The following is a 16,964-nucleotide window of genomic DNA, read 5'->3' as shown; positions in this document are numbered from 1 at the left end:
CAACAAAAATATACATTTTAAAACATAATTCATCATTCAAATTCAAGTACATTTGAGTTGTTAGAGAAGGAAAGTTCAAAATCTAATCCTCTTTATACAGTAGAAGAAGTGTGAGAATTGTATTCATGGTTTTAATTAGAGGGAAGCTCTTTGTATTTAGCAACTTTCAATTATAGATGTCTCCTATTAATTTTCTCCTCCTCATTACCTTTTTTTGAAAGTGTAAATGTATTTTAAAAGCAGGATACGTGTATCCTGAATGTAGGATACGCATATCCATTATGTCAAATTCGTGTCCATCAACCAGGATACGTGTCGGACGAGTATCCGAGAGTATCGGACAAGTATCGTATCCGATCAAGTATCGGATACGGAATACGGGACCAAACAGAAGTATCCGTGCATCATAGGTTACAGTTGAAAAAGCATCATCATCGTCATCATCAATCGATGCTTTCACCAGCAGCCTTTAAATATCATTCATGAACTGTCAAGCAAAAGTCAATGCACAGTCCAATTTCATTAGGGATATAAAACTGTCAACGCGTTAGGAATATAAAACCGTGTAAATGTTCAAACAGTATAACAAAGCAACAAATTGGTCATCACGTCAAATCTCCACAATTCCTAATGGAAGTTTAAAAGCGGGGCAGGGGCTTGGAAGGAGAAACAAATTTGAAGAATCGATAACGATGATACTTACCAGGTTCATCGAAATTTACTTGCTCTCCAGTAGAAAAGACGACGTAGAAAAGGGCAGCAAGAATATATAAGAGCGATGTAAGCAATAGAAATCCTTGGCAACAAAGAAACCAGCTCCAACTGTTCCCAAAATGGCAGCAAATGTTCCAGCAGTATTTGAAATTCCTAACACAATAATAAATAACGGGATAACATCAAATTTTACCAAATTAACAAGTTATTTCACTACGCTTTGGAAGCATTAATATACTGAAAATTTATTCTAATTTTACATACCATGTAAAACACCGGAGTACTGTGAAGCGATCTCCTGGTTAAAGAAAAAAAAATTAATCAAGTCACACCAAACAAATAAAGAATTAATTCTAGGTACTAACTACAATAACATTCACTAATGCCAACCTGGAGATTCACAAGAAAACCAGAGTGACTAAATGATTTCAGCCCGACTACTGATGTAAGCCAAGCAGATGCAACTGCTGGACTTTTTGCTGTAATTAAACCCACAAGAGCTATCCCAGGACCAACGAAACCGATTGACTGCAGAGAAGGAACAACATTCACATTCAATAAGCGACTAGAAATTCAACTCATATAGGATATAAATTTTTCTTTAACAAAGATCCACTTTGACTAGAAATTTAACCCAAAGAAATCCAGATAAACCAAAAATCACAAATGGTCCAAATTTACCACCTTGTGACATGAGGATTGGAGAAAGCATGAGTCCTACTGCACTTCCAAGCTGAAATCCGGCCATTGCAAGTCCAACAGCCCTGGCTCGTTCTGTTTGAGGAAACCACCTGAAACACCAAGTTCATACCTTGATCAACATTATAGCTTCACCAACAATTTAACAAACAAAAAAGCACCTGTAAGAACATCATTAAATAGGCTTTAATGTGATTGGTAAATCCAAAAAGGAAGTTTGAAGATCACCGTTACCTCGCTACCATGTTGTTCATGCACGGAAGAGCCACTCCTGCAATTCCAAGGAGAGCTCTCATCGCAAGGAGGGCCCATAGAGAATTTTCCGCAGCCCACGGTGTAAGAAAGGTAGCTAAAGACCAGAAAGCTACTCCCCACTACCTTACCACCATAATAGTCCACAAGAGTCCCTCCAGCTATGGGAGAAACGAGGTATCCCCAAAGGAAAGATGACTGCCAAATGTTTTTTCAAATGAGTATTTCAGATTTCCTAGATGACTGCCAAATGATTTTTTTGAAAACCCATGAGTTCAACTGTTCTGGCCGATGTGGGATAAATGAATTCTAACACTCCCCGCACGTGAGATCCCATTTTATGGGTCACACGTGGAGTTCCACACATAGGCAACCACGTGGAGCCAAGCCGGGGCTCACCCGTTCACGCTAGGGCAATGCACGTGGCATCTCTTGGCCTACATGGAGCCAAGTCGGGGCTCACCCATTTGCGCGGGGCCAAAGGGAACCCACCCATTCACCTGGATGTACGAACCCGTCCCCTGACTCTGATACCATCTTAAATTTCAGGTAGACAGGCCATGGGCCCACTCCAACAATACCGATACTGTCCCCACTTGGCCACTTGCTCAATCCGTTAGGTGTGGGGTTTTAATACAAAAAGTCTCGGAGTTAGTTAGAGTAGAGTAATTCTATATAAATGGCTTGTTCTCAAGCCTTCTGACCGATGTGGGACAAATGAATTCTAACAATCTGGCCCTCCTTAGGTTGGAGATGGCCTTATGTGTGCTCTTCCTAACCCCGGCTATTTTCCTTCTCTCAAGTTTCTCCATGTTACAGTTTATTATTTTGATAATGACATGATATCGAAGCTTTTCTCTGACTGCCCTGTACTTGAAGGCTTGACTATCGATGGAGGTATCAGAGCCAAGGAAGTTTTAAATTTCATGATTTCTGCACCTAAACTGAAAACGTTACAGATAAGTTTGTCTGTTGATAATCCACATTATGTCTACAATCTTTCTATTGATGCTCCAATGCTTGAAAACCTTGATATTGAGCTGGACATTGTGGCAAATTGTGTTTTGGAGAGTGCAAAATCTCTAGTGAAAGCCAATATTGCTCTAGACGGCTGCATTGGAGAACAACGGCCTGCCTTTTCCTACTGTGTAACGGCGCTTATGGCACAAGTTCGCAATGTTACATATCTGTCCCTTTCGGCCTCTTGTTTTGAGGTAAGTAGAAGCTTTCTCTTGTTCATTTCTGCAGTTCCTGAGTTGAAAAGTTTTGTATGGATTTATGTTTAATCGTTTCTCTTATGAAGGCTGGGGATCTGCCGTCTTTTAATAATCTCAAGCAATTGAAGTTGGTTCTTTATGATTGCTATTACTCGGAATTGCTAGCTGAGGTTCTTAAAAGATCAGCCTATGAAGCATGGATACGGATACGGATACGACGATACGATACGACACGACACGGCGATACGAAAAATCTCTAAAAATTAAGATACGATACGCTATGGATACGGCAAATAAAAATCTATATAGCAACAAAAATATACATTTTAAAACATAATTCATCATTCAAATTCAAGTACATTTGAGTTGTTAGAGAAGGAAAGTTCAAAATCTAATCCTCTTTATACAGTAGAAGAAGTGTGAGAATTGTATTCATGGTTTTAATTAGAGGGAAGCTCTTTGTATTTAGCAACTTTCAATTATAGATGTCTCCTATTAATTTTCTCCTCCTCATTACCTTTTTTTGAAAGTGTAAATGTATTTTAAAAGCAGGATACGTGTATCCTGAATGTAGGATACGCATATCCATTATGTCAAATTCGTGTCCATCAACCAGGATACATGTCGGACGAGTATCCGAGAGTATCGGACAAGTATCGTATCCGATCAAGTATCGGATACGGAATACGGGACCAAACAGAAGTATCCGTGCATCATAGAGATCAGCTAATCTCAAAGATCTTTTCTTAGACGTATATTCACACGTAAGTTCCTAATATGATACCAATATACAGTTTTTACGATAATTCTCATTCATTCATTCTTTAAATTATGGTTCAGAGCGGCGAGTGTTATCATCAATGTTCAGAGCATCAATGGATCCACCAGGATTTGTACCTATTTGTTTGCTGTCGCACCTCAAGACCATCGCCATACAAAGATTCAAGGGGCGGGAAGTTGAGATGGAACTTGCATAGTATTTGCTAAAGAACGGTAGAGTTTTAGACAAGATGATTACTGATACAAGTTTGCAGACGAAAGAAGAGTTATGCAAGAAATTTGCAATGTTTCAAAGGGGTTTCGTGACCTGTGAAGTTGAATGTATCAAGATGTAATTTCAGGTTTTACAAGAATCCTGTTATATCGCACTTGGTGCAATGGCAAGTGCCTTCGCCCATGAGCGGTAGGTCTCGGGTTCGAGACTTGGGAGCAACCTCTCCATAAATGGGGGTAAGGCTAGCCGACATTCACCTCTCCCAAACCCTGCGTAAAGCGGGAGCCTTGTGCACTGGGTACAACCTTTACAAGGATCCTGTTATAACACCTGTAAAACGATCCTTTTCGTTGGCTAGAAGCAAAGTCGACCTTCGGCACTAATCTCCCCTCCTGTTGTTTTGTTTCTCAAAACTACATATATGAATTTGTAAAGGACTCCTCAGAGTTTGGGAACGGGACCAGCATTTGAACGAAACATGTCGACCTTCAGCTATTATCTCTCACGTTGATTTATTTCTGAATGTTACTATTGTTCCACAGTATCCTCCTGCTCGTCCTAAAACCCTCGAAGTTATCTCTAGCTCGTCCTGCAATTTGACATCAAAATGTTAGAGGTATCTTAGGGCAGTCCAATGATTAAGATTGAAACAATATAACGATCATTTGCATTTGTGCATGCTACTTCGAACTCCTTTTAATGTTGGAACTCGGAAGAGGTTCAAGTTTGAATCTCATCTCCTGTTAATAAAAAATAAAAATAAAACCAAATATTGACACGAACATGACCATCGATCATATGCTCTCTCTCTCTCTCTCTCTCTCTCTCTCTCTCTCTCTCTCTCTCTCTCTCTCTCTCTCTCTCTCTCTCTCTCTATATATATATATATATATATATATATATATATATATGCATGGGAAAGGATACCAAAATTAAAGAAAGTTAGGGTTCCACCATAAATCCAATTGTAGCGAATTCAAGCCAAATACGTGAACAACACGAATTGGATGACGCGGAGCACGTGTGGCTGTTAGACTTCACACGTTGATCAACCTACTCTGATACCATGAAGAAAGTTGGGTTTCACCATAAAAATTGACAATATGGGTAAGGGCCAACCTCTTATAAACCCTCCAAGGTTTATCCTTTTACCGATATGATATTCTTTTACCTCCGGATCCTCACAAAAAGAACAAACTTTTGAAATAAAATGAAAGTTGAAAGATTTGAAGTGACTTTTGGATTACTTATATATAAAGATCAAGAAGAAATGAGGGATTGGAGTGGGAAAGATTTGCTTACATGAACCTTGGCAGTTGAGACATAAGAGACGGATATGTCGACAGAAACATTCATAGGGAGGTCCGGAATAAAAGCTAAGGAACCACCAACTATATCAACGAGGTTTGCAATTGCACCATTTGCCAAAGTTCCATCTCTATCCTGCAAACGAAATAATTAAGAAAAACATTCAAAATCTCTCACATGAAACTAAATCCTTTTAATTTCTTGCAGAAAACTAAAGAACTGAACTAATTTTTCCAATAAATATTCCCACTCGCACAAATTGTGTTGAAATCTCCAACAAAAATTAAAGTTGCTAGAGTAGAGAGGTTATACTAATTAAGTGCTTTCAAATAAGCTCACAATAGTTATTCTAGAATAGCTAAAAGCACTTATGAGCATATGTGTTTTCAGGAAAACATTTTCAAACAAGTGCATAAGCGATCAGCATGACGGAGGGTACCACCCCCCATCCAAAGCAGAGTCCTTCCGAACTCCTTTTAGGATCATGGCTCGTTCATTCACTTGCTCATGAACTTGCAGCTTGGCTGACAAAGGAGGGAAGCTATCTACGAAGCTTTGCCCCTTGCTTTATTGAGATTGCTATGAACTGACTAATGACTAGATTGTCCCGGAATGCAGGCTAAGCTAATAAATAGTATTAGCTTTTTCTTTTTGTATTTAATTTCCAAGAATTGGGTCAAAACGACTATTTCATGAATACCGTTTCACACTGGCAACACTTTTGGGTAGCCGGGCCCTCTCGGCTTTATTAAAAAAGATGGGCTGCCTAGAAAGTGTTTGTTTTATTTGTTTTTGGGCACCAATTTTAGTCAACCCAGAAAAAAGTAGCAAAGGGAGTTTCCGTAGCATCTAGTGGATCAACATCAAAGGTGGATTGATTCATATCCAATTGCCCCAGTGCAAATGCGAAACCAGGATCTTTCAGAAAATGAATTCCTATTCGAAGAGTGCATAATCGCATATTAGACCATCTCCAACTCTTGGGTTAAAACAAAAAAAAATTAGCCTAGAAAATTTAGGTTTTAACCCAGAAACAACTTTTTTACTCCAACCATTTTGGGTTAAAATTTTAGCCCCAGATTATTAAATAATGAATTTAGGCTAATTTTTTTCTTCTTAAAGTAACTTTTTTAAAAGAAAAAAAATTATGTAGATTATCCTAATTTAATTTTATGAACATTTTAATCTAAAAATATTTAGAGTTCTGACAAATATTGAAAAATCACTAACCGTCACCATAAAACTCGTGAAACCCTATGAAAAAATATGAAACACATAAAAGAATTTCTTTTTAATTACTTTAGCTGTTGGATTTAAATTTAGCCCGTTAGATATTTTTTTTACCTTTGGATCTCATCAAATTAGATCTTAACCATTAAATTTAATGAATTTATAAATATAAAACTAAAAAAAATATACCCATATGGTGGCCCAGCCCCACTAACCTGAGAAAATCCTGGGCTAAATTTAGCCCAGAAATGAGTTTTGAGTTTTAACCATGGAAGAAAATGCCGATAAAATCGGCGAAATATCGCCGATATTATCGGTTTTTCGGGAGGGCGATATTAAAAGTGGTATCCGAATGCTTTTCGGCCAAATATCGCGATATTATCGATAATATCGCGATATTTTGGAAATATCGGCGAAATATCCATGGGTTGGTGGAATCGGAATCCGAGGCGACGTCGGAGAAGAACGTCGGAGACGGTGGGGCGATTCCCGGGCCGGTTTCGTCCCAAAAACCTTGCAAAAACACGAATCTTAACATCAATTTCACATATATACTGCAGATTTCACGCATGCATAAACGATTCAAGGCAGGGTGAAGTCGGTTTAGGGTCTAGGGTTTCATGGAATCTCACCTGACGAAGACGAAGACGAACGATCCTTGCTCAGCGGCGCACCGCCACAGACGACTGAGACAACTCTGACTTCGCCTGAGCCACGATCAACGGCGAAGGGAGAAGAGAGATCGAGAGATCTCTGTGTGTGTGTGTGTGTTTGGGAGAAGAGAGATCGGAGATCTCTCTTTGTATGTGGGTGTTTGGGAGAAGAGAGATCGGAGAAGGGAGAAGAGAGATCGAAGAATGGAGAAGAGAGATCGAGAGATCTCTGTGTGCGTGTGTGTGTTTGGGAGAAGAGAGATCGGAGATCTCTGTGAGTCCGATCTCTGTGTGTGCGTGTGTTGGATCCGATGTCAACCTGTGGAGCTCTGTGTGTGACTGTGTGTGTGGGAGAAGAGAAGGGAGAAGAGAGATCGAGAAGGATGATCGAGAGAGAGAGACTGAGAAGCTCTCTGTGTGAATGTGTGTGTGGAAGAAGAGAAGGGAGAAGAGAGAACGAGAAGGATCGAGAGAGAGAGAGACTGAGGTTGTCTGCGTGCGTGCGTTGTGTGTGCGTGCGATGTGTCATATGTGTGTGTGTGTGTGTGTGTGTGTGTGTGTGTGGGTTCCTCTTGTCAGGAAGATACAACTCACTCAATATTCCCGACAAGTTTTACAATTATTTGGACAATTTCATGCAGCTTTTACAATTATAATTTGTATTCTTTTCAGACCATGAATGGTGGTCATTTGTGTGTGTGTGTGTGGGTTCCTCCTGTCAGGAGGACACATGACTCACTCCATATTCTCGACAAGTTTTACAATTATTTGGACAATTTCATGCAGCTTTTAGTACCATTATAATTTGTAGTCTTTTCAAACCATGGACGGTGGTTTCATTCAAAACTGTGTGCCAATATTGTTTTAAAAGGTGGAGTATCAGAGGTATTGTGTTATTATTTCAAAGTTGTCATTGTGAAAAATTTTCAAGAGGTGGAGTATCAGTATCAGTATCAGAGGAGCCTTTTCGATTATTTTATTTTCCTTACCCCTTTCAAAGTCATTCCAGATCCAGAGCTTAAACACAAAGGGTTCCATATTTAAAGTAAGTTTACAAACTTATATTTATATTCTTATAATTTATACAACAACAAAAAAATTTGTGTGAACTCGTATGTTAATTTTTTAAGTAATTAATACTTGCATGTTAGTTTTTGTAAGTAATTAAGTAATGTTAACAATTGCATGTTAATTTTTTTAAGTAATTAAGTAATGTTAATACTTGCATGTTAGTTTTTGTAAGTAATTAAGTAATGTTAACAATTGCATGTTAATTTTTTTAAGTAATTAAGTAATGTTAATACTTGCATGTTAATTTTTTTTAAGTAATTAATACTTGCATGTTAGTTTTTGTAAGTAATTAAGTAATGTTAATACTTGCATGTTAGTTTTTGTAAGTAATTAAGTCTTGCATGTTAATTTTTGTAAGTAATTAAGTAATGTTAACAATTACATGTTAATTTTTTTTAAGTAATTAATACTTGCATGTTAGTTTTTGTAAGTAATTAAGTAATGTTAATACTTGCATGTTAGTTTTTGTAAGTAATTAAGTCTTGCATGTTAATTTTTGTAAGTAATTAAGTAATGTTAACAATTGCATGTTAATTTTTTTAAGTAATTAAGTAATGTTAATACTTGCATGTTAGTTTTTGTAAGTAATTAAGTAATGTTAACAATTGCATGTTAATTTTTTTAAGTAATTAAGTAATGTTAATACTTGCATGTTAATTTTTTTTAAGTAATTAATACTTGCATGTTAGTTTTTGTAAGTAATTAAGTAATGTTAATACTTGCATGTTAGTTTTTGTAAGTAATTAAGTCTTGCATGTTAATTTTTGTAAGTAATTAAGTAATGTTAACAATTACATGTTAATTTTTTTTAAGTAATTAATACTTGCATGTTAGTTTTTGTAAGTAATTAAGTAATGTTAATACTTGCATGTTAGTTTTTGTAAGTAATTAAGTAATGTTAACAATTGCATGTTAATTTTTTTAAGTAATTAAGTAATGTTAATACTTGCATGTTAGTTTTTGTAAGTAATTAAGTATTGTTAACAATTACATGTTAATTTTTTTTAAGTAATTAAGTAATGTTGTATAATTATTCCCTAGGAAAATTTTAATATGTTTAATGTTATTTATTATTTTATTTCCCTTACCATTTTCAAAGCCATTCCAGATCAATTCCAAAGCTTGAATACAAAGGGTTCCATATTTAAGGTAAGTTTACAAACTTATATTTATATTATTGTAATTTATACAACAACAAATAAATTTGTGTGGACTCGTATGTTAATTTTTTTAAGTAATTAATACTTGCATGTTAATTTTTGTAAGTAGTTAAGTAATGTTAACAATTACTTGTTATTATTAAAATGGATTATTATCAAAAAGGAATATTATTCATCACTATGTTTTATATTAGGATTATTTTCATGAAACATAATTATCATCATTTATAGTAGGATTATTTATATTAGGATTATTATCAAAAAGGAATATTATTCATCATTTATATTAGGAATATTTTTTTATCAAATTGGATTATTATTCATTAATATTATGTTTTTTTATTATAAAATTGGATTATTATTCATTAAATTAGATTATTATAAAATTGGATTATTATTCATTAAATTGGATTATTCATTAAATTGGCTTATTATCAAATTGGACTATTCATTAAAGCCCACTTAATGTAGTCTCCAAACTTGACCTTAGGCCCAAATCTCAAACATAACCACACTTGGGTTGGGTTGGGTTGAACCAAAAGGTCCAAAACTTAGGAAAAAAAAATACGAATTATTCATTTTTATTCATTAATATTAGGTTTTTTTTATTATCAAATTGGATTATTCATTAAATTGGATTATTATTAAAGTGGATTATTATTAAATTGGATTATTATCAAAAAGGAATATTATTCATCACTATGTTTTATATTAGGATTATTTTCATGAAACATAATTATCATCATTTATAGTAGGATTATTTATATTAGGATTATTATAAAAAAGGAATATTATTCATCATTTATATTAGGATTATTTTTTTATCAAATTGGATTATTATTCATTAATATTAGGTTTTATTATTCCATATTATTTTTTTAATTACTTAAATTTTTACAATCATTTTCTTTACTTCATATTGTATTCTTCTGTAGAATAACTTTATTATTTAGGTTCTGTAGAATAACTTTATTATTTAATTCTTTTGTCTAATTTTCATGAAAAATAAATGTAGGTACGTTTAAGATGTCTAGTGGAGCTAGTAAACGTGATCCAGCTTGGGAACATGGCGACCCAATAGACGGAAACAAACATGGCACAATTTGCAAATATTGTGGTCGGGTAATGAAGAGTGGTGGAGTGACACGACTTAAGTACCATCTTAGTGGATTAGATCCAGCAAAAAATGTCCAACGATGCGATAATGTCCCCCCAGAAGTGAAGGCATTCATCAGCACATTATTAAAAAATAAAAAACAGCAGAAGGAAAAGATGACACAAGGAATGGAAAATATTCGAGCTGGGCTACGGGGAGAAGTCTATGGCCAAGCGGTTGACAGTGATGATGATGACGATGAGGACGAATGTGATGATGACATGGGACCTGAAGAACGACGCAGTTTGAAACAAGCATTACGTGCTTCCAAACAATCAGCATGGGAAAGAGAACACCTTCATAAAATTCCTAATAGGGGACAAGGTTCCGGGACAAGTGGTGGTGCACAAATGAGACGGGGAGGCAGTCTTAGAGAATCACAACCAACACCACCAATAGCCCCAAGTTTATATAAGTCATCCAACGCACGTCAAAAGAGTGTTTGGAGTTATTTCAAGGGAGGTAATGTGAAGGAGGGAATGGGGCGTCTAATTAGCAAGTTCTTTATCTATGAAAATGTCCCTGCTGCGAAGGCATCATCACATCATTTCAAAAATATGGTAGTGGGATGTCAACAGGCCGGTGTTGGAGTACAACCTCCCACTCCCTATGAGATAAGAAACAAATATTTGGATATGGAGTATAAAGACATTGGCGAGTATGTTAACAAGTTGAGGTCAAAGTGGGAAACTAATGGTTGCACAATCATGTGTGACGGATGGACCGGCCTGACCAGATTATCTATCATCAACTTCATGGTATACTCCAAGGGAAAGACAATTTTTTTGAAGTCTGTTGATACTTCAGACCATATAAAGAATTACAAGTATATTTACAAATTATTGAGGGATGTAATCATGGAGGTGGGAGAGCATAATGTTATCCAAGTCGTGACCGACAACGGTTCTGCATTTGTCAAAGCTGGAAAAAAGTTAATGAAGCATCATAATGTGTTTTGGACATCATGTGCAGCACATTGTATTGATCTTATGTTTGAGGCAATGGGGAAGAGAGAGAATGTTGCTACTGTTGTCAAAAGAGCTAGAACGATCACAAATTATATTTACAATCACGGTTGGTTGTTGGCAAAGATGCGTGAATTTTGCAGAGGAGAAATTATTCGTCCAGCTACTACTCGATTCGCCACCAACTATATTGCATTAAACAGCCTACTCAAGAAGAAAGCAGGGTTGAAGCAACTATTCACTAGTGACGATTGGGCCAACCACAATTTCAGCCGCTCAAATACAGGTCGTATGGTGGAAAGTATAGTGCTTGATCATGCTTTTTGGAGTCAAACAGAACATGTGTGTCAAGTGTTTGAACCTCTTTACAAAGTTTCACGGATCGTTGACACAGAAGTGTATCCTACTATGGGGGCAGTATATGAGTTGATGCGTGTAGTGAAGGATGAATTGGAAAGAAAACATGGTGCAATGTGGGTCGTAAAAATAATTGAAGACCGATGGTATAAAACATTATACCACGATTTGCATGCAGCAGGTATAAATTATGTCAATTCATTTCTTTAGTTGCATAAGTATTATTTATCTTATTAGAGTATGTGTTTCTTTGAACAGCATATTATTTGAATCCCCGATACCAATACAGACCCGGTGTTGGAGATGATGGTAACCTTATACGTGTTGTACATAATGTATACTCTAAATTAGACCCTGCATCACCAGCAGTTGGCCAATTTGGAAATGGGGTACACAATTACTTAAATTATAATAATTACTTTGTTGGATTAAACTAACACAATTTATTGTATTCAGCTAACATGGTTTAAAGATGTAAGAAGAACATTTGGAGAACCAACATCAGTTGCTGCTCGAACAAATATGTCTCCTAGTGAGTATAAACATATTTCACTATAAGTTTATAATAGAATTTGTTGGAGTTATTAGGCTTATCAACATTATTTTTCATTGTAGCTGAATGGTGGATCATGTATGGGACCGATGCACCAACTGTGAGAAAGTTAGCAATAAAAGTATTATCACAAACAGCTTCTTCATCTGCTTGTGAAAGAAATTGGAGCACATTTGCACTCATACACACAAAGCAAAGAAATAAGTTGGCTCATAGTAGCTTGGAAAAATTAGTTTATTGCTACTACAACATGAAGCTTCAAATTCGAGATAAGGAAGCAGAAATCGATCATGTCGACCGTGGTGACCCACTAGATGTGTTTGATATTGTTGGTGAAGATGATGATACGGAGGGTAACCAACTTTTTCAATGGATTAGACCTCTTCATTTAGATGATGATGAAGGCAACCCAGCTCCCAGAGTTGCTGAAGAAGCACGTAATGAAGGGATAAATGTAGAAAGAGTATTAGAGGAGGAGGTGGGATCTAGCAGCGCTGACTCTTTCGAAGAACTTTTGCACCCAAGACCAAGCAACACTGGAATTCCACATTTTTCCAATCCTACACAACCACAACATCGTGCTGATACTAATGATAGCTCTAGTACAAGATCAGGAGACTCACCTACCACCGGAGGTGGGAATGATGAAGGACATAGTGGAGCTGGAGGTAGTGGAGCTGGAGGTAGTGGTGGTGGATATGGAAACTATTATGGACCACCACCTCCCGGATATATGAGCCCCTTCACTGGTGAGGCAAACTTCACGCATGCAACACAGGATGATGACCATGGCAGTAGGCGGGCAGGAGCAGGAATTGGTGCCATAGGGAAGGACTATACTCGCAGAGAAAGAGGCAAAGGGATTTTGTCAAGTCAAGAAGATGACTCGTTATCTAGAACTTCAGACTCTGTTGGATTGGGAAGTAGTAACTATGGTTATACTTATAACCAACCATTTCCCTACCCTTCATATCCCATTCCTGTTGGGATGGAATCGAGCGACTCATGGAATCAATCACAGCCTCAATCTTCAAATGATTTTTCTTATGGACAACCTCAACCAATCTCGGATCCATATGGGTGGCATATTAACAATTACATGCAAAACTATTTTGGGGATTTATCATTTGATAACTACTCTTCACAATACACTCATTCTACACATAGAGATGATGAAGATAGTGACAAATTTGAACCTCATAGGAACTCTATGTGGTACTAAAGTGTAAAATATTGTACTAATTCATTATATATAAATGATTATGGTGTGTTTAGACTTCTTTCATTAATTACTACATATTTTCTACACTCATAATGTTTGTCAGATCGCTATATAATCAACTTGATAATGTTAAATTCATCATGCAATGCATTTCTTTCCAATTTTTTGTGATAAACTAATAGATAATTGACTAAATAAACATCCTACAAAGTTTCAATAAAAATTTCCAAGTTTTTCTTACAATTTCCGTGGTTTCCATGTAATTTTTATCGATATCGATATTTTACCGATATTTCCATCGATATTTCCGTGTTTTCGGACTACCGATATTTCTGATATCACCGATATTTTCTTCCTTGGTTTTAACTCATATCTGCCCCAGAAGTTAGAGCAAGTTGGGGTAAGTGTAAATTCAAAATTTTGAGTTTTACTCCAAATGTTAGTGTAGGTATAAGAGACCCCTTTTTTGGGAAAGTGGCATTTGTTTAGGTGATTAGGCTATCTCTAAATGTGCATAATTATCACTAATATCCAAAGCGAAAGTTTAATTAAGGTTATCAATGTACTCAAACTGAAAAACAAAATGTTAAAATGTTTCGTGAAACAGTCTACATATGAAATTTCCTAAATTACTAAAAATCTTAAAGAATCTACTTGTTTAATCGACAAATTATCAAAATGCTCTCTTGGTCGCCTAATGATCAAAGAAATGTGCGGTCACTCACCGTTACATTCTTCAGAGTGTGTTAGATGAAAATTAAGAAATTAATGTGCTTTTTTTTTCTAAACTAAATAAAAGAAGATCCAAGTTAATTAATGTCAACAATTTAAGCATTAAATAACAAAAGCTAAACATGCAGATTAATTAGATGACTCACGATAAGGCGGGGAGGGACCTTGAAAGAACAGATGACGACACCGGGTTCGACTCGCTCGACTCGGATACCTCTCAGAGAGAAGGCATCGTAGAAGCTGGACTTTCCAATTTGGAGAGCTGGGATGGCGACTCGCGACACGGTCTCTGACTCGTCCGAGTTCAGCTTCAGACGCTTCTTCGCCTTCTCCATCTTGACTTCCCTCTCCCCAAATCTATAACCTTCATTCCATTGGATCGGAAACCAACTCAGTGCGACTTGACCGTTTGACATGTAAAGAGCAACTAGGTGAATTAAAAACTGTCAACTTGCTTTGTTGTATTAGTGGGCTTTTTCTAAGGCCGCAAAACTACTTGTAATGGCCCATGGGCTCTCGTTTACGATTACACAGACACATAATATTATTAATCCAGACTTGATAATTTGGATGAAGCACAATGAAATGATTGACATTTAAAGGATGTATGGTACAGTATTAATAATTGAATACACCCAAGTCAGTGGGGTTAGTTTAATGGTGAGGGTGGGTAGGGAGATGGGTAGTATTCCTATATCGTAGGAGTAGTAGCGGATCCATGATTCGGATCTTGGATGGTCACAGTGTTACACATTCAATTTTTTTAGATAGAAATAGAGCGCGAAGTCTGCAAAAAAAAAAATTCTCCCTTTATTCACTACGGCATTTCATTTAACACTTGTGGAGTGATATCAAGATTATTTATTGAGTGTTGTCCATGCAACCTATTTAGATATGCCTAGCATGTATTACATCAAAACACTTAGTAGGTATAAGGAAACCAATACAAAACATTCATAGGGTCCTCAAAAGACCTTCGGATGTATATTTTTTGAACCGCGGGTGGTCCTGGGACCGGGAGAAAAGAACCAATTTAGGTATTGGTCTACGTCCTTTTAAGATTATGATCTTTACTACATAAAAAGGAAAAGAATAATTACAAGGGAAAACAACCATAAATGGAGATTTCTCTTCACGTACAGCTCTCGAAACGACTCAGAGTTTGCTAGCAGCAGAACGAAACAATGAATGTCGACCTTCAGCAATCATCTCCCCAGTTGCTTTGTTTCTCATAAGTATCGATACTCCAGAATAACGACCTCGTTGTCCTAAACTTTTTGAGGTGATCTCCAACTCATCCTGCAATTGGAGACCAAGAACAATCAGCTGCTACAGGTCCCTTCAAGAAATGCGATGAAACCAGAACGAAACAGGAATAAGATGTTACAGCCAAATATACACAAACGCGAATCATATATCGCGCGCACATGACATGGCGAGCGATGAAAATCTCGCCACTAGAAACCCAAGAAAATAGCCAAACAAGAGCAATCAGATTGTTTCGAACTCGTAATCATCCCCCTTTGACAAGCAATACTCAACAAGGGACAACGACGGATATCAAACTCACGTTCATGGGTGTTAAAACCTACCACCACCTCCAGAAAAGTTTGAGCATTCGCAATATTGATCACATAGTCTATAAGATTGACATGTAAATGTATAGCGAATTCAGAGACTGCTAAATGTGAACGAAAAAACGGAGATTTTATATGAGCGGAAAGTTTGCTTACACCAAGCTTCGCCTTTGACAGATACGAGATGGAAATGTCCACCGAAACGTTCATGGGGAGACCCCTAAAATGAACAGAAGCACCAACTAGATCAACAAGGTTTGCAATTGCACCATTAGCCAAATTTCCAGCTCTATCCTGCAAACACAAGAAACACAATTCCAAAACCGAGCTTTACACTCGTGTTTTCAATTGACATAACCACTACTAATTCTACGCTAAATTCATTTAAACTACGGGGAGGGAGATTCAAACTCGCGTGCAGATAGAAGACCACACTGGTCTAGCTAAATTGATTGAATTCTTCTAAGCTACGGGAGGGGGATTCGAACTTATGTGTAGATGGAAGGCCAAACTGCTCTAGTCAAATTGAATAAATCCAGATCTGCTGGTGGTTAGAAGACTCACAGTGAGGCGGGGAGGGACCTTGAGAGTACAGGCGACGAATCCGGGTTCAACTCGGTCGACTCGGATGCCTGTGATGGCGAAATGATTGTATATGCATTCCCCTGTTTGGGGTTCCGGAAGGACGAGTCGCGAGAAGGCCTCTAACTCGTCCTCCGTCAACTCCACAGACTTCTTCGCATTCTCCATTTTGTTGGCGGCGTTTCCCACTATTCTATCCGCTTTGGCTGAACCGTTAAAACGTCAAGAGAGTGGGATTGGGTCCCACTTACCTTTGTGAATTAAGGATTTGGATCCTCTCCTAAGCCAATAGGGAAGATCCTCCTGACCAGCCATTATGAGCCGTTGGATTTTTATCCAACGATTACAAATTTGGGTCATTTTAAAGTTATAATAATTATAGCTGTTGGATGAAAATTCAACGGCCCACAATGGCTGGTCAGGAGGATCCTCTCCTTTGGCTCAGGAGAGGATCCAAATCCGTGAATTAAATGTTTGGGCGATGTTAGTGAGATTAATGTTTTAGACTATATTTTGTAAATC

The 16,964-nt window shown here is 36.9% G+C and overlaps 2 protein-coding genes across 4 annotated transcripts; both read right to left on the bottom strand.

The window, feature by feature from the left end:
• Positions 1 to 3,839: 3,839 nt before the first annotated feature.
• Positions 3,840 to 14,713, bottom strand: LOC103407665 (uncharacterized). Of its 2 annotated transcripts, none has more exons than XM_029099674.2 (3): positions 14,448 to 14,713; positions 5,179 to 5,319; positions 3,840 to 4,465 (listed from the first exon to the last, which is right to left on the bottom strand). In XM_029099674.2, the coding sequence occupies exons 1-3, from the start codon at positions 14,697 to 14,699 to the stop codon at positions 4,379 to 4,381; spliced, it is 480 nt and encodes a 159-aa protein (XP_028955507.2). In that variant the 5' UTR covers positions 14,700 to 14,713; the 3' UTR covers positions 3,840 to 4,378. The 2 variants fall into 2 exon arrangements, with proteins under 2 accessions (XP_028955507.2, XP_028955506.2); XM_029099673.2 differs by having other exon boundaries at positions 14,430 to 14,712.
• Positions 14,714 to 15,231: 518 nt separating this feature from the next.
• Positions 15,232 to 16,696, bottom strand: LOC103427125 (uncharacterized). 2 transcript variants are annotated; one of them, XM_008365197.4, is made up of 3 exons: positions 16,425 to 16,696; positions 16,017 to 16,154; positions 15,232 to 15,582 (listed from the first exon to the last, which is right to left on the bottom strand). In XM_008365197.4, exons 1-3 carry the CDS (start codon positions 16,608 to 16,610, stop codon positions 15,439 to 15,441), a joined length of 468 nt encoding a protein of 155 aa, XP_008363419.3. In that variant the 5' UTR covers positions 16,611 to 16,696; the 3' UTR covers positions 15,232 to 15,438. The 2 variants fall into 2 exon arrangements, with proteins under 2 accessions (XP_008363419.3, XP_070674311.1); XM_070818210.1 differs by having other exon boundaries at positions 15,232 to 15,612; positions 16,425 to 16,653.
• Positions 16,697 to 16,964: the final 268 nt, after the last annotated feature.

The sequence above is a fragment of the Malus domestica genome, chromosome 03 (genome assembly GCF_042453785.1).
Source record: "Malus domestica chromosome 03, GDT2T_hap1".
In the NCBI taxonomy this organism is placed as follows: domain Eukaryota; kingdom Viridiplantae; phylum Streptophyta; class Magnoliopsida; order Rosales; family Rosaceae; genus Malus; species Malus domestica.
This window is presented reverse-complemented; position numbering and strand designations above follow the sequence as displayed.

Bases quoted from the DNA above. Each gene is read 5' to 3' on its own strand.
- LOC103407665 (XM_029099673.2), bottom strand. From the start codon at position 14,699: ATGTCAAACGGTCAAGTCGCACTGAGTTGGTTTCCGATCCAATGGAAT. The intron at 5,320-14,429 runs GTGAGTCATCTA...TTTCGTTTGCAG, and splicing joins AGGTCCCTCCCCGCCTTATC to GATAGAGATGGAACTTTGGC. The intron at 4,466-5,178 runs GTAAGCAAATCT...GTCAAATTGCAG, and splicing joins TCTCAACTGCCAAGGTTCAT to GACGAGCTAGAGATAACTTC.
- LOC103427125 (XM_070818210.1), bottom strand. From the start codon at position 16,610: ATGGAGAATGCGAAGAAGTCTGTGGAGTTGACGGAGGACGAGTTAGAG. The intron at 16,155-16,424 runs GTGAGTCTTCTA...TTGTGTTTGCAG, and splicing joins AGGTCCCTCCCCGCCTCACT to GATAGAGCTGGAAATTTGGC. The intron at 15,613-16,016 runs GTAAGCAAACTT...AGGGACCTGTAG, and splicing joins TGTCAAAGGCGAAGCTTGGT to CAGCTGATTGTTCTTGGTCT.